The 18,248-nt window shown below is 38.4% G+C and overlaps 1 protein-coding gene across 1 annotated transcript; it reads left to right on the top strand.

Moving 5' to 3' along the window:
- Nucleotides 1-1,040: 1,040 nt before the first annotated feature.
- On the top strand, nucleotides 1,041-12,495 carry LOC130094871 (chitin synthase chs-1-like). Its single transcript, XM_056261403.1, has 13 exons — nucleotides 1,041-1,952; nucleotides 7,021-7,206; nucleotides 7,326-7,514; nucleotides 7,613-8,619; nucleotides 9,374-9,463; nucleotides 9,533-9,691; nucleotides 9,777-9,951; nucleotides 10,025-10,126; nucleotides 10,216-10,357; nucleotides 11,126-11,326; nucleotides 11,420-11,704; nucleotides 11,828-12,007; nucleotides 12,104-12,495. The coding sequence occupies exons 1-13, from the start codon at nucleotides 1,041-1,043 to the stop codon at nucleotides 12,493-12,495; spliced, it is 4,020 nt and encodes a 1,339-aa protein (XP_056117378.1).
- Nucleotides 12,496-18,248: the final 5,753 nt, after the last annotated feature.

The following is an 18,248-nucleotide window of genomic DNA, read 5'->3' as shown; positions in this document are numbered from 1 at the left end:
GAGAGCTGAGATCCACATCACCTAGCACATCTTCGTCTCTGCCACCCCAGGATGCTAGTGCGACTAGCGCAACCAGCGCAGCTAGCGCGACCAGCACCGTTGCTAGGAGGGCGCCAGCGCCTCTGCCTCTCAGCGCCTTTGACTCGCGAGTGGATGATAGTCATGTGGATCTGTCTTCCGTGGATGAGCCCGCAACTCAACCAGTGCTGAAGTATCCGGTCACAGTGATAGGTGAGAAAACAAGGAGTTTATCCACAAACTGGTATAGCAGATACAATTTCCTTGAGTACAGCATAGGAAGGATGCAGTCTTCTGTAAGATGTGTAGGCACTTTGGTGATCGGGGCAGGGAGGAGAAGTTTAGCCAGACTGGATACCGGGACTGGAAGCACCTCAATCACGCTTGTTTAAAGCACCAGAATAGCAAATCGCACAGATCGCACAGATTTGCTTTGGATAAATTTAACAATTACAGGCTGTCAATGTCTCAGCGCGGCTCTGTCATCCATCAACTCAACAACACAGATGGTAGACAGTGTGAAATCATAGAGAGGAATCAGGAGCACATCAAAGTAATTCTGGACGTTCTGATTACTTGTGCCAAACAAGAAGTAGGCCTACCCCTGCGTGGCAACCGGGAGAATGAGGAGGTCAAAAACGCAGGTAATTTCCTGGAATTATATAGACTTGTCTGCAGGCATGACAAAGCAACTCAAGAGCGACTAGATGCGATCCCTAGCAATGCAAAGATGCTCAGTCACGAAATTCAGAATGACCTGTTGGATGCTGCGTGCACTCTCCTGTTGCGACGGATTAAACGTGAACTGCATGAGGGATCTTTCTATGCTATTTTAGCAGACTGGTGGCTGTTTGCTTTCGGTATGTGCACATGGGGACTGTGCGAGAACGCGCTGTTGGCCTCGTATCCACAGACAACATGACTGCTTATGCGATAGCACATAAAATATTAGAAGTTGTCGCACCTTTTGAACTAGACCCTATAGCCTTTGCGTTGGTTTTGGGTTTGATGGTGCATCGGTAATGGCTGGGCATAAGGGGGGTGTCCAAGCCATCCTTAAGGGCACCTTTCAAAACGCCATCTACGTGCACTGTCACTCTCATAGGTTAAACCTCGTCCTGTCAACTGTGGCCCGGACATCGCTGGATGCTTCTACTTTTTTCGACACTCTCAACACCTTGCACACCTTCATGTGCGGCAGCGAACGTCATGCCCGTTTCCTTAACGCGCAAAGAGAGATGCGGCCCGATCAGAGGTCATTGGAATTGAAGCGAGGGTGTGACACCAGGTGGGATTCAAGATCAGCCGCAGTGACAAAAGTTTTCATTCTGTATGATGTTATCGTGGAGGTGCTGGCACAGTATGCGGAAGACGGGGGACAGAGTGAGATTGAGGCACAGTCACTACTTCAGCAGATCAGAACAAAAAAGTTCATATTCCTCCTTGTACTTTTCAAACAATTGTTCAGTAAATCAGACTTCACATCTAAAAGCCTCCAGTCCATCGATACATCAGTGACAGACACGGTTGATTTGATCGAGAACCTCAAACAAGAACTGACAGACATTCGCTCCGGTGACTCTGCGTTCTCAAATATGTTAGCAACAACAAATAAGATGATGGAGGATCATGATGTCGAGAACTGGGATGTCATCACTTTGCCCCGCTCAAGAAAGCTCCCAGGCCGATTTGAGGGAAGTATTGTCACATGCACGTTGGGGAAATCGACAAGGGTGAGGGGTGATAGTGACCTGCGCAACATTTCCAACATGCTAATAGACTGCCAGCTTAATGAACTGAACACTCGATTCAACAGTGACACCTATGGCCTCATGGCATCTGCTGCAATCCTGATGTCCCCTAGCCTTGATACAAATGACACCAGCTTGGCCACTATAACGAAGTCTCTCAATGATACAGGGAAGCGCTCCCACGTAACCATATCAGAGTCAGAGCTTGACGTGTTTGTGCAACTCCTAGAGAGGAAGAAAAAAAGAGGAGAACATCTCAAAAGTCTTGTAGAAGTGATGGACATATGCAGTGGGGACGTTTTCCTGAATATCCATGCTTTCTTAAAAGCTCTGATAACACTGCCAATGACATCTTGTACAGTTGAACGCGTCTTTTCCAGTGTCAACCGGATTAAAACACCAAATAGGAGCACCATGCTTACTTCTCGCCTTATGTCCCTCTGTCTGTTGACCTTTGAGAGAGAGCTTACAGTAACTCTCGACTTCGATGAAATCATTGACATTTTCAAGAGCAAACCCCGCCGACTACTCCTGTAATTTCGGAAAGATAGGTAGTGTAACGCAAAGTTGAGATGTGGCTCAGAGGGGGGTAAAAAATAAATAAAATAGGTGTCGGAGGGAAAGATGCACGAAAGACGAGAGCGTAGCCTATTTTCCCCGTGTTTAGTAAAATTACTCAAACGTCACACTCGTCCACAAATATAAAATGAAAAGTAGGAAAAAAGAAAGAGTAGGCCTACAACGGTCGGTGGAGCGGTTATCTCCTCACCTTTCAAATCTATTAGGCTGACAGTCTACACATGCCAGTTCTCATTTTACCTCAGATTAACATAAAAGCAAAAGTGACCGTTACAGTAGCATGCCCTTTCCTACTGCTCTGATAAATAATTTGATTTGCAATGAATGAATATTCTTCTCATACTCTCTCTTCTTACCTTTCCTTCACGTTTGCCAATCTTTTAAGCCTGTCTGTTAGCGCAAAAATATGAGTGTCTTTTACTCAGTTGTTCCTCAGTTGTTATTTTTTTGGCCTAATTATTTTTTGGCTTCTGAAATGTTTTTTGATGTTGTTGTTGTTTTTCTGCAATGCAGATAACTTTGTTGATATTGTGATATTGTATAGGTTACATTTTAATACATCTTCTCTGTATAATAAGTAAGTCCGTTGTTAATGAAATCGAAAATAAATAGATGGACAGATGACGTTGTTAATGAACAAGTTCTGTTCCCGAATATTGATTGAAACGGTCGGGCAGTGTTGTTGATCTGTAATGTAGCATGTTGAAAACTTAAAACAATTAAGAAGAATTGTGAAATATTCGGCCTCATGTTATAGGAGCAGAACTAAACTATGTTTTGGGGAAATATTACATTCCTGACCTCTTTTACAGTCTAATATAGGCTATTATAGTTTAGATTATTTTTTTATAATATCCCATGAGTCCTAATAAATGCAATTTCAACTATTTCTAAAGTGCTTATTTTATAAAGAGCACCGCTTTTTCTTTTATCGGGAAACGCAGCCCAGGTATGATGCGTAATGGAGATTTCAAAGCGCTCTTCTTTGGTCAGAACCAAGGAGAGCGATCGCGGATAGGTCCGTCCTGACTCTATGCACCGGAACTTTTTAACAATGCAACAAAATATTTAAAGAGCATCAAGCTATTAAAATCTATATTATGTATAGCCTACGTACAGATCAGTCAGTAACTTTTATTAGGTTAAACAGTGATTGGATAACGTTTTTAATTTAACGTTTTTAATTTAAGGCCCACCCACAATTGGTCTGGCCCATCCAAACCTGAAATCCTGGCGCCGTGCCTGTTGCGTAGGGGAAACATCTACCACATAAGCTAACTATATTTACCTGTAATTATAGCTGTAATTAATTTCTGAAATATTACATATAATTATACCCTTCCCACACACCTGTGCCCATTCTTAAAAGGTTAGTCACCCAAAAATGAAAATTATGAAATTAATTACTCACCCTCATATGTGCCAAATCCGTAAAACTTTCGTTCATCTTTTTCTTTTTCTTTTTTGATTCTAAAGGAACCAATGAGGTTTGTATTTTGAAGATGAACGGAAGTCTTACGGGTTTGAAACGACATGAGGGTCAATAAAAAATTATGATAGAATTTTCATTTTCTGGGTGAACTATCCCTTTAAGATTTGTCACTGGAATTCACTTGAATTAAAGCAATAGTTTACCAATAAACAAGTAAACAATAAGTCATCGTTTACTCACCTTCATGACATTTCAAATATGTTAACACAGAGTGACAAAGAGACCAAAGTCATTTACTGAAACATTTCAAACATATTTGATTAAAATTGTAATGGTTTCCCTTTCTTTTTCTTTGTTTGTTTGTATTGATGTTATCACGGAACAGAAGATTGCAGATGAAGGTAAAATCTGAATGGAGTGTATTGAATGACAACGGTTATCAGCAGGTGAGTCTCTGGATTGCAGATAGTTCTGTTGATACTGGCATGTGAATGAAAGTCTTATCTTTTGTAGGTGACAGAGAGAAGTGACCAGAAAGAAGTGACCAGAGAGAAGTGACCGGAGATTGGCAGACGATGACGAACAAGAGACTGAAGATGATGAAGGATGAGACAGTTCGATAGGTTAGTTTTCCACAGGTAGGTATCAGGTATGAGTGTGTGAAGCAGACTTAGGCCCTGTTTACACGAAAACGATTCCGGGTGTAAACGTAATAATATTTTATCGGATGTGCCTTTCGTTTACACGGCGATGGCGTTTTTGGGGCTTAAAAACGCAAAAAAGTGAAACCACCCTCCAAAGTGGAAATCTTTAAAACGCTCCACCGTCGCGTTTCCGTCTAAACGGGTAAAACGCAAATCTGCTCATGGCGGCTCTCGCCGCGTACGCATTTACGTCACAGGCATGCGCCAGTACAGGAAAATAACAACCAACATGTCGGATTATTTCCATACGTCGGACCTTCAAGTTGCTCTCTGATAAACGTCCAAGAGTCTTTTCAATTTCGCGCTACTAGGGAGACAAGTAGAAGGAAGGTTGTACGCAGGCGCACGGACTTGTTGTTGTTGTGTGGCAGTGCTTCACATTGCCACCTAGCCGCCTGGAGTGCATACTACATCGCATTTCTAACACTTTTGCGTCTCCATATGCACGCAGATTTCCCCCCCATAACGCTCGTCTAAATGCAGAATAAAAAGTGAAAACGAAACGCCACAGCTGATGAAGGTGAATGATGGCAGGTGTGGATCATTGATAAGTTTGGGAGCCAGGAAGGATCATGGGAAATGTAGTGCAGTGACAGGACTAGTGACTGAGGATTGTGACAGATATAGGAGACAACCACCCACCAATTCAATTCTGAATTGCAAAATCAGTCTGATGATCTAGTTATGAACAATCTAGTTACATGCCAATGCATCATTAGCCTCATAAATACAGCAATCTCTGTAATTTGACAAGGACAACATGGGTCTATTTAGCTCTTTAACTTTTAACTGGGTCTCAAGATTGACCCAACCTCTCTTGGTGGGTCCTATGAAAGTGTTTTGGAACCCTTGTCCTAGTTATGAAGTGAAGTTACAGAATCATAGTCTTCCTGAGCTAAGAGTTTCAGAAAATAATTTGATCAGAGGCCAACTCTTTTTTCAGAGTATCAATTTCCTTGTTGTCTCAAGAATGTTTTACTCATAGCGTATTAATGGAAACCACAGTTAATGAAGGGGTTTCTCCTTAAATTTGAATTTCCTTCTTCCTTGTACACTGATCAGGCTGCCAAAACAGCTCTGATGCGTCGAGGCATGGACTTAACATGTCCTCCACAAGTCTGAATGTTTTATGTGATATCTGGCACAAAAACAATAGCAGCAGATCCTCTAAGTGCTGCAAGTTGCAAGGAGCGGTCTCCCTGGATCAGATTTGTTCAAATTTCTGTTCCCCAGGTAAACTATGAAAATGCACCTCATCCACCTGGTCTTAAAAAAACATGATTCATCAGATCAAACAACCTGCTTCCATTGCTCCATTGTCCAGTTCTGATGCTCAGGGTCTACAGCATTACAGTTGGCCCCTACCCCCGAATAAAAATGTCACTAGGCAGTTAGTCAGTACATATTTCAAATTGTGCTCGTGCATAAATTCAAATTGCATAACTTTAGAAACTTTTTTAATTTCTTCCTCGTTTTTCTAGATGAAAAGCCCTTGATAACCCCTACTGCTCTCTGTATGAACGCACAACAGGATCTATCAACTATAACCATAGTGACATTGACTAAAGTAAATATAATTTTAAAGTCTTAACACATTTGAAAAAGTCGAGGCGAATGTTCATTCGTCAAATGAACCGACAACAGCTTTAATACCTGAGTGAGAGCGAAGCATTTGAGTTGCGCCAAAGACTGGTAAAGTGTTATTCACTTTACCTTTCAGTGGTTTTAATGTGGCTGATCAGTGTATGTCTTGCATATGTCTTGCGTATTGCATACGCTCATTTGGTCTTTGTGTGCTGTTTGTCAACTACTGTAGTTCTTTCGCACGGACATCATTTTCTTATGCATATTGTGTGCATGATCATTAACCCCTAAACTAATGCCATTAGTTGCAAACAGAAATCTCTATAATGTCGCTGTATAGTGTGGCATTACAATATTTCTTTGCTGTAATTGTGTGTCTTAGTATAAACGGTTAATTAGAAGGGATTTACCACATTTGTTTAACCATGTAGTAATATATCCAGTAAGTCTTAAAATAAAATACTTGAAATACTTGACAAACTCTTTTCATCATCAAAGGGAGTGGAAAATTAAACTGAACATGGACAGGAAGATGATTTGTCTAAAGATAAATATAGATCACAGCAAAAAAACCAGTTTGAATAATAGCGTAGTGCTCCCTCCCATCTGATTATAAGGCTCTGGTCTGTTGTACATATGGTTAATCAACGGGTATTCCTGCCTTGCAAACATCACTATGGAAAACCAGCAGAGACATGAATTCAGGTAATCATTTTTTGTTTTTCATTTATCAAACTTAAATGAAATAATTAAAATTTAGATCTCCACAAACATTTAATTATGCAGCTAAATGCATATTTTCGCATTTAACATTTTTAATTATCCACTTTCTTCCAAATTGATTTCTTTATAAAGAACAATTAATTACCTATTCCTGGCATATAGTCCTTCAATCTCTCTAGCATGATAAATACCAACATTTTTTGTACATCTTTTAAATTTCTTGTTTAAGGGAACTTTAAATTTTCCATTAAGCTATTCCATTTTTTTCTTCCCAAACAGGCGATCTTGGGATGCGTGCAGAGAAGTGCCGATCATTCAAGATGAGCAGAAGCCAAATAAACGAGTGCAGTGTTTGAAATGGTTCTCGTGTGCCATTGTTGGCGTACTTGTCTTTGCCCTTACGCTGCTCAGTAAAGTGAGCTGCTTTATTAATCATTGGCTAATCATTTTTGGATGATAGGACAACAATTAACTTGTCTAATGAATATTACACAAAAGGCTTGGTTTGAATGAAACAATTTTTTTTCTTTACAGACATCATTTTTGCTTTTGATAACATTTGGGAACAATAAAACTGAGACTATATGTTCAGAAAAGAAGCCGGCCGCCCTACTTGGCATTGGCTTTGTTCTGGTTGGGCCGAGTGTTCTCCTTTTGCTAAAAAGCACATGGAAGTTCATTTTCAAGAGTGCAGTCATGCCCTCTAAAAAAACATTTTTTTGGGTAAGCAAACAGAGTTTTTGTTAAACAGATCTATAGAAGCAGAGAAACTGATTGTAATGGCAGTAACCATTCTGACTTTGTTTTGATCTTTGCTCTAGGTCCTGTGTGTTGAGTTCCTGGTAGCATTGGGAGCTGCAATTCTAACAATAGTAGCCATGCCACACTTTGACATTGTCACTAATGTGATGATCCTAAACAGTGTGAGCATCCTGTCAGCAGTGTTCCAGGTTGTCGCTGAGTACCTCGCCAAAGAGAGGAAGCGGCTTATAATCCCCGTATGCTCCATTTTCTTAATCATCCTGGGTTATGTGCTTTTTGTAGTCAGTTATCTGTCAATCGAAAGTTCCCCTCAGATAAGAATATCAATTGGCCTTGCCATCGTGGGGACCATCTGTGTTTCTGTGAACTGGTGGGAAAACTACAGCACGCTCTTCTCCATCTCAACTCTAGATGACATTTCCAAAGACATCGCTCAGTCCCGTAATGTGGTGTGCATCATCTCCAGTTTGATGAGAATCCTGATTACTTCAGCTGTGGTTGGAGCTTATGTTCCTCTGTCTGGTCAGAACTGGATATCGGTCAAATCCGTCTTCGAAACAGTTATCATTTCATTGGTTGCGCTCCAGATTTTATCCTCTGCGCTGTGCCACTGGTTTGTAGTTGTGGCTTGCAAGATGCACTCCCTGCACCGCAGCTTCGCCTTGCCCATTTACATGGCATCGATTGCAGTTTTGGCAGTGTTTTTGATTCCACTTGCGTTTAAACCCCCAGAGTTTAATCAAACTTCTACTTGTATTGAGAACATTCAGTCGAAATCCAGTGATACATTGTTGCGGTTGATGTTCAATGATGCTACAAAAACTCTACGTGCCAGGTACATTGGGGAAAAAATTAGAACAGAAGGACTAGCATTTTTGATCTGCTCTGCTCTGAGCTGGTGGTTGGGACTCATGCTCAGTACATTTTACATCTGGTTCCTGAAGTTCCATCGAATAGAAAGAACCCAAGATCTGTTCGTGCGACGCATGTATGAAGGAGCGTTTCTGGAACAGTCCATGTTGCTGAACATCCGTTTTGAAACCAGAAAGAGAATCAAGGAGAAACGGTGGTAAGTGTTTCAACTTTCTAAGTATGGTTGCATATTGTTAATATCAGCCAATATTAGAGATTTTTAAATTATCTGTATTGATGTTGAATATTTAATGGTGCATTCTTATTGTTTTTTACATTTATATTATCTGACTCTTACTTCATGTCCATCTATGAAAACACTAATAATTTAATAACACTGTTAAATGCAAAGAAATTAAATGACCATTTTCATACTGTAATGTTGTGATGCATAGTCACTTGTGTCATTAAAAACATTATTTTACTTTTTAGTGTTTTATTTTTAATACATTTAGACAAATTAGACAAACTTATCTTAATCAAAGTATTTTACACAGTAATGTGTTCCCATTAAAATTTACAAATGAGATTTTTTGAATGTGAAGACATCAGTGAGATTAAAAGGAGAGCAAATGGAGTTTTGCTAAAGTCTCCGGCTTCTCAAATGTTTCGTCTGACAGAAAGTACATGTATTTACATGTATCCCCTCTGAGAGTTTCAGCATCTCAGACGGTACACTTGCCAAAATATCAAAGTTTGCAATAGTAAACTCGAATAAAAAATAATTTTATTACATTCTTCCAAATCCAAATTATCACGGCTATGCCATGCACTGTAATTTTGTAGCTTTTTACTGTTACTGTATGTCAACTAACAATTGATTCACTTGCTTTACAAATGTTAGTAATTAAATTATATGTATCTGACCTCTGAGCAATTATTTGGATTTCTTGATATGTGTTCCTCAGCGCAAAAGAAACCATCAGAGTGTTTCTGTGTGCAACGATGTGGCATGAGACCTACGATGAAATGATGAAGATAATCATCTCTATGTTCAGGTAAACATACACTCATTCAGTCTCAATTGAATTGTACTTGTAATTGAATACTATTTCTTTTACTACCAGGCTCGATAAATACAGGCCCAAGACCAACAAACCAAGCGATGTCAAGTTTGAATTCCATATTTATTTTGATGACGCTTTCACGGATGTTGATAATGGAAGGCAGCGGCATGCAAATGAATACGCTGAAATTCTTGCGGATGTAATTAAAGAAGTTTACACGTAAGAATCTCCTTTATTTTGATCTGTTTATGGTTACTAAGAATTTATGGGAAAAACTAATCTAATAATACTTCACATGCATTAGTATTTTTAGTGAGGAGGATCCATGTATATTCAAGCAGACGCCACCACTACCAAGGCAGAAGATCATAAACACGCCCTATGGAGGTCGTCTGGAATACACCCTTCCTAAAGGCAATGTGATGATGGTTCACCTCAAAGACAAGCAACTTATTCGTCACAAAAAAAGATGGTCTCAGGTAAGGGTCATGCAGCTAAACACAGGTGCAGATGTTTTGCGCCCAGAACTTCACTAATCATCTGTGTTTGCAGATAATGTACTTGTATTACATTTTTGGTTGGAGACTTAACAGACAGTACTTCAAAATGTTTGAGGAAGGAGAAGGACTGGATGGCCTTAAGGAGAAACTGAAGGTTAGATGCTTAACTTTAAAATTCACAATAGTATTTCTACAGAATAATACAATATAAGCTAGACTCTGAATGTTTTTAATGCTCATTAGAGAGAGAAGGAGAACACGTATATCTTGGCCCTGGATGGGGATACTGATTTCCAGCCGTCCGCAGTCATGCTGTTAATTGACAGACTGAAACTCTACCCGGAGGTTGGGGCTGCCTGTGGCAGGATTCATCCAACAGGCACAGGTTGGATATATATATTAAGTATAAACCATTGTTATCAGGTCATTTTATTGTTTTTGATGCATTACTTTAAAATGTTCTAAATATCTAGAATACTCTACCATTCAAAAGTTTTGGTTCAGTAAGATTTTATTATTATCACCTGTTAACTTTAAGGAGTACACTACTATGGACTATATGAAGCTAATAGGCATTGACTAAAAGCTATAAAACTCTAATATGACTGTTTTACTGTATTTTTTATCAAATAAATGCAACCTTGGTGAGCATAAGAGACTTCTTTCAAAAACATTTTAAAAATCTTCCTGGAACCCAATCTTTTAAACGACAGATTCTAGAATGGTTTTCAAAGTATGAGGCAGAGGAAGTGTGAAGAATAATTAACCAGATAAAACTACTACTAATAAATTTAATTAGAAAAAGCTTACAACACGCTTGATATCAAGATAACAACCAAATATGTCTGAGCTGTATGTATCGTCTGTAGGGATAAAGCCAGTTATGATATCTATAATCATAGGTGGTATTTTCCACCAAATTCATCTGTCAATTGGTAGAAACTAGTCGCAAATATACATGCACTCATCCTTGAAAAACTCTGGAAACATCTACATTAAATATGGTACGATGTTTAACTATTTCGCCGCTTGATGACCATTGTAAAATCTGAGATCCACTCATCTATTCTAAAGAAATCTGCACTTGCAACTACTTATGTATACTATAGATTATAAAGGTGATTAACTGACTAAAAAGATATTATGCTTAAAGGGCCCATGGTGTGGTATCAGAAGTTTGAATATGCGGTAGGCCACTGGCTGCAAAAGACTGCAGAGCACGTGTTCGGCTGTGTACTGTGCAGCCCTGGATGTTTCAGTCTTTTCAGAGGAGCCGCACTCATGGACGACAACGTCATGAAGAGGTATACAACTAAAGCAAGTGAAGCCAGCCACTACGTCCAGTATGATCAAGGTAATGTCTACATGAAGCTAACCACATGACAAATAATTTCAATTCAGCCTGCATGGACTAAACAAATTCACCCTCTTTTTGGTGTAACGTCAGGCGAGGACCGCTGGTTATGCACTCTGCTTCTGCAGCAGGGGTGGAGGGTTGAGTATAATGCAGCATCTGATGCCTACACCAATGCGCCTCAGGATTTTAAAGAGTTCTACAACCAGCGCAGACGCTGGGGACCTTCTAGCATGGCCAACACCATCGACCTCTTGGGCTCAGGAGGACTGACCTCTCAGAGGAACAGCTCTATCTCAAAACTTTACATCTTGTACCAGGTTATCAGCATGGCAGCTTCAATCTTGGGCCCTGCCACCATCTGTCTCATGATATCAGGTAAGGTTTTGCTTGCATAGAAAAATTGACTGTAATTTATTTGCATTAGATTCATTTAGCTGTTTTATGGCCCAAAACAAAGTGCTTTTAAAGGGCTATTAAAGTGCTTTCTTTATCTTGCAGGAAGCTTTGTGTTCGTTTTGGAAATCAATGAAAATATTGCTCTTGCTTTGGCCATAGTGCCCCCTATTGTCTATCTCATCTTGTGCTACAAAGTGACATCTGACATGCAGATTAAAATTGCAGCAATTATGAGTGTGTTCTACGCATTTCTCATGACGGGAACAGTTCTCTCTATCATAGGTAACGGCTCTGTTTTTTTTCATGCGTAAAAAACTATTTAGAACATCAATATTTTTAGACTGCACATCATTTCTTTCCTCATCTCTACTCTCATAGGGGATTTAGTTAGGCAAAGAACTTTTCTGACCCCCAGTGGTCTGTTCCTCATCGGCATGGTGGGGTTGTACACCATTACGGCAGCTTTACACCCTCAGGAGTTCTCACTGGTCATCTATGGGTTGCTATACTTCCTCTGCATTCCCAGCGGGTATTTACTCTTGGCCATTTACTCTATGGTCAACATGAACAATGTCACGTGGGGCACTCGTGAAACCGGCGGCCAGGCTAAGACTACAGCAGTCGACACCATCAAGAAGAAGGTCATGAATGCCACATGTTGCAAATGTCCATGTTTGGAATCTGAAAAAGATTTGCGCAAGCAGATACTACCTGCAGAAACCATAACAGAAACTGAAAAGCCACACATTCCTTTGGAAACACAAAGGTAAAAAAAAACTACTACACTATAGCACAAATTCATATTGTATCATCCCATTTCTATCCACCTGTGTAGAAAAAAAAAATTCATTACTTTCAGATTACAGTGGATGTTTTTAATACTACTATCACTAATAATAATACTGTATTCCTACAATGTAGGGCAGAGGAGTTCCCCCTCAGTGCTCATCAAAGTAAGTATGACTTCCATACTTAATATCCTAATATTCTAGCTGTTGACTTATTGAATTAGATTTCGATTAAAATGGTTACATATTTTATTCCAAAAGCTTGGATTGAACATCTGCAGATGAAATCTTATGACTTTCCCTTGCATGAATCTCCACTTCCAATGGTAAGACGAATTGGAAGAAATTATATTATATTATAATATAATACAAAGTAAAACATTTTTTTTTTTTTTTTTGGCTTTGATAACTGGCCAAACTTTGTGCCCTTGGTTGCTGCAGATATGTCAGGTGCTGGTGCATAGTGTATAGACATACAATAAATTTACTGTTTCACCACATGCAGGATGAAATCGATTTCTGGAGAGAATTGCAAAAAAAATATCTAGAACCTCTTAAAGAGAATAAAGAACAACAGGAAAAAATCGCTAATGATCTGAGAGAACTTCGAAATAAGGTAAGCCTCGTAAGCTTGTCAATATGCAAAAATGTCTTTGTATGTGGTTTTGTCTATATGCTCTGGAACAGTAAAGTTTTGTCTCATGCTGTTTTGCTGTTCTCTTTCATTTAGGTTACATTTGCCTTTTTCTTCTGCAATGCACTTTGGATAGTGGCAACTTTCTTCCTTGTGGCAATTGGTGGCACAGTCTCCATAAAGATCCCCAAAATGTTTCCTGATGGGACTCTATCCCAAACAGAATCATTTTTCATTGATCCAATTGGACTGATGTTTCTACTGAGCTTTGCATTATTGCTGATAGTGCAATTTATTGCAATGCTATACCAAAGGTAACGAAACATGCACAAAATAATAAAATCACTATCAGTGATTCTTTTATATGGTTAAAATTGCCAGACCTTTTTGTTTTAGTGTTTCACTAAATCACAAAGTGGAGATCATACAATACATTATATATATATATATATATATATAATGTGAACCAGTCTGAAGATAAATCATTCCGTTTTATTCCTATTTTTAGTAATGGTGTATTATGTTCTTTTGTGTCAGAATCTACACATTAATCCATTTTGTGGCGTATGCTGGTACAGAAAATAAAGCTCGTAAAAAGCAGTCACATCAGGTGAGCCAATGGATCACACACTAAATTGCCATTTTAAATGTTTTTTTTATTTTTATTATTAACGATGTCCACGTTTCAATAGGTTGCACAGATCCAGGACTCAAACCCCCAGTATGAGACGCATGAGCCAGATACAGCCTTATGTTTTCAGAACCACTCTGTTTTGAGAAGAGCTGAGAGTTCACTATAAGGATTTGTATTTAATTCTAAAGGTTTATTGTCCTATAGATACTAATGTAGCATAACATTTTCTTATTTAGGAGAATTTAAAATCTAAAGAGTAAAAAATATGTCTGTCAATTAATGATTTTTATTGAGTTAATTACATTATATGCCAACTAATGATCAGATTAATCACAATCAATCACCGATACCGGGTAGTTTTTGCTAAATATTACATTATTTCTAACTACTAAAGCTTTGGATATATATGAACATTACTAGAAGTGACCTAGTACTTGTTAAATGAACAATCCTAAAAAAATGTTTCTTCGTACATATTAACTGTTGAGTGTATTTAAATAAAAATTATCTATTTTCTTTTGTAATCATCTCTCATTGTGACTTTGAATAGAAGTTCAGTTTGTGTGCATTCTTATTGGCTTTACTTTCTGAGAAGACGGGGAGTTTTGTGGCACTTGTTGGATATAATAATTGCTGGGCTACCATGTGTTTCTTTCTCTCTCTTTTTTTTAAACCGCTAGTAAGAAGAATTATTTTATTGTTTAATGTGGGTTGCAATAAATTACAAAAATATACTATTTATTTTATTTTATTTATTTAACAGGGACAATGCACAATATCTGTACTGTACCAGACTCAGCTAAAAGCTAATTCCCATCTGCAGTCCCTGGGCAGGTGCCAATAGCGTGCAAAATATTACTATAAAAAAACAAAACAAAAATATATATATATACCAAATATACCAAACCTCCCAAAACCATAATAAACACAACATCAATAATCCAAATACAAAAATAAACAAACTGTCATTACAAGAATTTTACCATACACACAGTAAAAAACATAATGACCACATTCAGTGTCTCATAGCTCAATGACTACAAACCTGATTGTCCTTCAACCATATTTTCACACTACCTTTACAATTTTTGAATGTACTGCATTCTCTGACACGGCATTATACTATGAATCCTTTAAAAATAAAACACTTATGGATCACAGTTTTATGCCATCGTTGATGTGACATATAAATGGTGCATTTAAATTAATGTATGAATTAACTATAGAAAGACTGATGTTAGCGTTACTTGTTAATGTTTAAATGCCAATTTGACATATAAATGAATTTATAAGTTATTAGCTTTCCTTACGATATTGATCCTCACAATGTTGGCCAAACACTGAAGGGTTGGTCAAAATCCCTTGCCTCTTCAAATACATATATAATCATATATCATTTTGAATGGTTATATACTTCCTTTATAAAAATCAATAATCAAATATATTCATTATCACATAATAATTTTTATATTCTTGTGCTTGTGAAATTATATTTTCTTAAATGCATGGATGCAAGTAACCAGTTTCTTTTAGGTGCATTCCAATCTTACTTTGAGATTGCACGTAGTACACGCAGGACACGAAGGCCACGTAACCCACAAGGCCGTTTGTCTCTTTCTCTGGGATCAGTAGAAAGGTTAGAGGGTCCTAAAGGCAGCGTGGGCACATATGATTCTTCGCTGGACATATGGTCAAGCTATATTGAGCGTTACTATCAAACTTGAATTGTTGTATTAAAATGTATTCTTTCCAGTATATTTCCTTCCTTGGGAGTAAATGCCAGTGATCTGTTTTTCTCCCAAACGAGTGAATGTTTTAGCAGTATGTTTTGGTATACTTAACTGATAATAAGGAGCTCAGACTCTCTTCAGCCTTGATGGGAGCTGTTATTTGCTAGTGTCTGTTATTTGTGTGTGTGTGCGTATGACATTCTATGTAGGTTCTGGACGGTCGGACCAGACACCCCGGCGCCCTTCTCTAACCTGCGAGGCCACCACAGGCCTAAATCCAATGAGTGGACGACAACTATCTTTACTAATGGCGATAGGCACCCCTATCTCCTCACATGTGTTAAATTGTTTAGGCTTTAATGTTTCTTAGCCAATGAGAATCATTCAACCTGTAAGCAATGACGTAGCTTAGACCTTGGAAATGGTATAACTGCTGTGATCTTTGTAACTGTAAGGGAGGCGGCCTACGAACTCCTGTGTGAGTCTTGAAGCTGGCTTCTGCTGATGAAAATGCAAACTATCTTCAGTAAAACTTTTCTTTAATTTTTTATAATTCTGACTCCGGGTCTTCATTCTTCATATCTGGTTCTGGGTCTTTGACTGTATACCCCTTACAGTTATGGTGGAGGATGCGCTGGCAATTATTCTCGGTGACACCCCTGGCAAATCAACAAACAAGGTAGTAAGCTTTTGTTAATTGTTAGGGCTGTCTGACTGGAAGAGATTTTGAAGGAGAGCGGGAGAGCTTCACTCCGATGAGGCGAGTGAAGCTTCACTCCGATGAGGCGAGTGAAGGAGTAAGTTAATTATACTGCTGACAGTATAAGAAGTCGCTGAGAGCGTCGTTAAGGGTAACGGCAGCAGACAGCGCAAGCGAAGCGTGCTCTGTGGGGGCCCCGCTGGGCATTACTGGTGTAGCACCACCCCAGCAGAGCACGTCCCTGGGCTAGAGGTCCAGTGGCACCGTAAACCTGCTCAATCTCTTCCATCTCAGATAGGGGATCCCCGAACTTAGTGAAGTGAATCAGGCAGTTAGGGATACTAACAATAACAGGGTTGTTTGCCAGGGATGCATCAGGAACGATTCCGAGAGAAAAATTAAAAAAGTTGTGACCCAAATTGGCATGGACCAGTATATGTAACTGTGATTTTGGAGTATACTTTGCAGTTTCATCACGCAGAAGCCAAGCTGTGTTGTTCAAAGATCGCCGCCTCCATTTCTGCAATAACTTCAGGTGAGTATGAACCATGATTAAGATATGGCAGAAAAATGTAATAACTTAATCAGTAACCTGAAGAGTCCTGAAACAAATAGTGAGACAGGAAAAGCAAACGCTGTAAGCAGCTGTGCTCTAAAGCCCTCACTTTAAATAAATTTGCAGAAATGATTAAGTAAATGGTAGTCAGGATTTTGATTCTGATTGGAAATTTAAACAACATGACTGGCTACAAACAAACAAAGAAACTGAAAAATTAAAATGTTTAGCCTCGTATTGCTTACGATGATTACAAGAAGCAAGTGAAAGAAATTCTGGGTCAGGGATAATTTCCCTCGACAAGCGACTAAAGTTAAACAGACACTTTGTGAAAACAACTTAGAATATTTTGCAGCTTATGAAAATTAATGTTCTGCCAATAATAATGATGAAGATTATGATTGGGTTATTATGATTAAATCCGCCACTGGTGGACTGTAAAAGAATACAGAGAACTGCTTAATCAGTGGCTCTGTTTACATTCCTGAATGGGACACACACTGCTTCAAGGGCGTGTAGTAAGTTGGAGCCGTTGAGGCTGACACATGAACCCTTTTGAAGAAAAGATCTATAATAGTAATTTTTATAAGTTGATGTAAAATTAATGACTCCAACAAATGTGAGTTGCAAAATATATCAAAGTAACTTAAAGGATGATTGTGTTGCAATTAAAATTTTTAAAAAGGTTTTAGATGATATAGAGAGACTAATCTCACAGATGATTTACAATAACTGCAAAAGTATCACAAGCAGAGAGTGCTTGCCTCACAACTTAGTGTGTGAATCCTAATTGGAGATTGATAAACTCCAAGAGAAATCTTAAGTCAAATATTAAACTATGGTTGAGAACTTGACAATTAAAATTGAGATTGAGAAATGTGAAACGTTATTGAGAACTAGAATAATTATTTTTATGTAAAACAAATAAGCAGAAGCCGTACTGAATTAACAGTTGCTAAATGCTGATTAAACAAACAGCTTGAAAAGTTGACCATGAAAGAACTAGAAGCTGATGTTTAGTTTTCAAAAGATAAGTTTGTTATTGGCTGTAATGAAACAGTTTGCTTATCTGAATCTGATGTGTGCTGTGGCTGAAACTGCCAGTGCAACAGACTCAATCTGAGTGGAAATTTGTAATGCCTAAATTTCCTGATGTGTGGGCAAAAGACAAATATAAATAATATGTTTATTTGAAACCGTATGTAATATCTGGCAAAGATGCCTTAAGCTGGGATAGAGTTAAAAGATAATAGATAAAAGTTTGATGTTAGAAGTATATAAGAGAGCAGTGTACCATCCAATAGAGTCTCAGAGTCTCTCTCATTCAATGAGTCAGCTAAAAGCTGTTATCTGTGATAATGTGTAAAGCACAGTGTGTCAGTTGAAGAATCATAGACACAGAGATGGTAAAAGAAACCATTTAGAGAGCAATTTGTTTTAAAAGTAAAACTGAATGACTTTAAAGAAGTATTTAAAATAAT

The sequence above is a fragment of the Rhinichthys klamathensis genome, unplaced genomic scaffold (genome assembly GCF_029890125.1).
Source record: "Rhinichthys klamathensis goyatoka isolate OS25496 unplaced genomic scaffold, OSU_Roscu_1.1 h1tg000181l_1, whole genome shotgun sequence".
NCBI lineage: Eukaryota > Metazoa > Chordata > Actinopteri > Cypriniformes > Leuciscidae > Rhinichthys > Rhinichthys klamathensis.
This window is presented reverse-complemented; position numbering and strand designations above follow the sequence as displayed.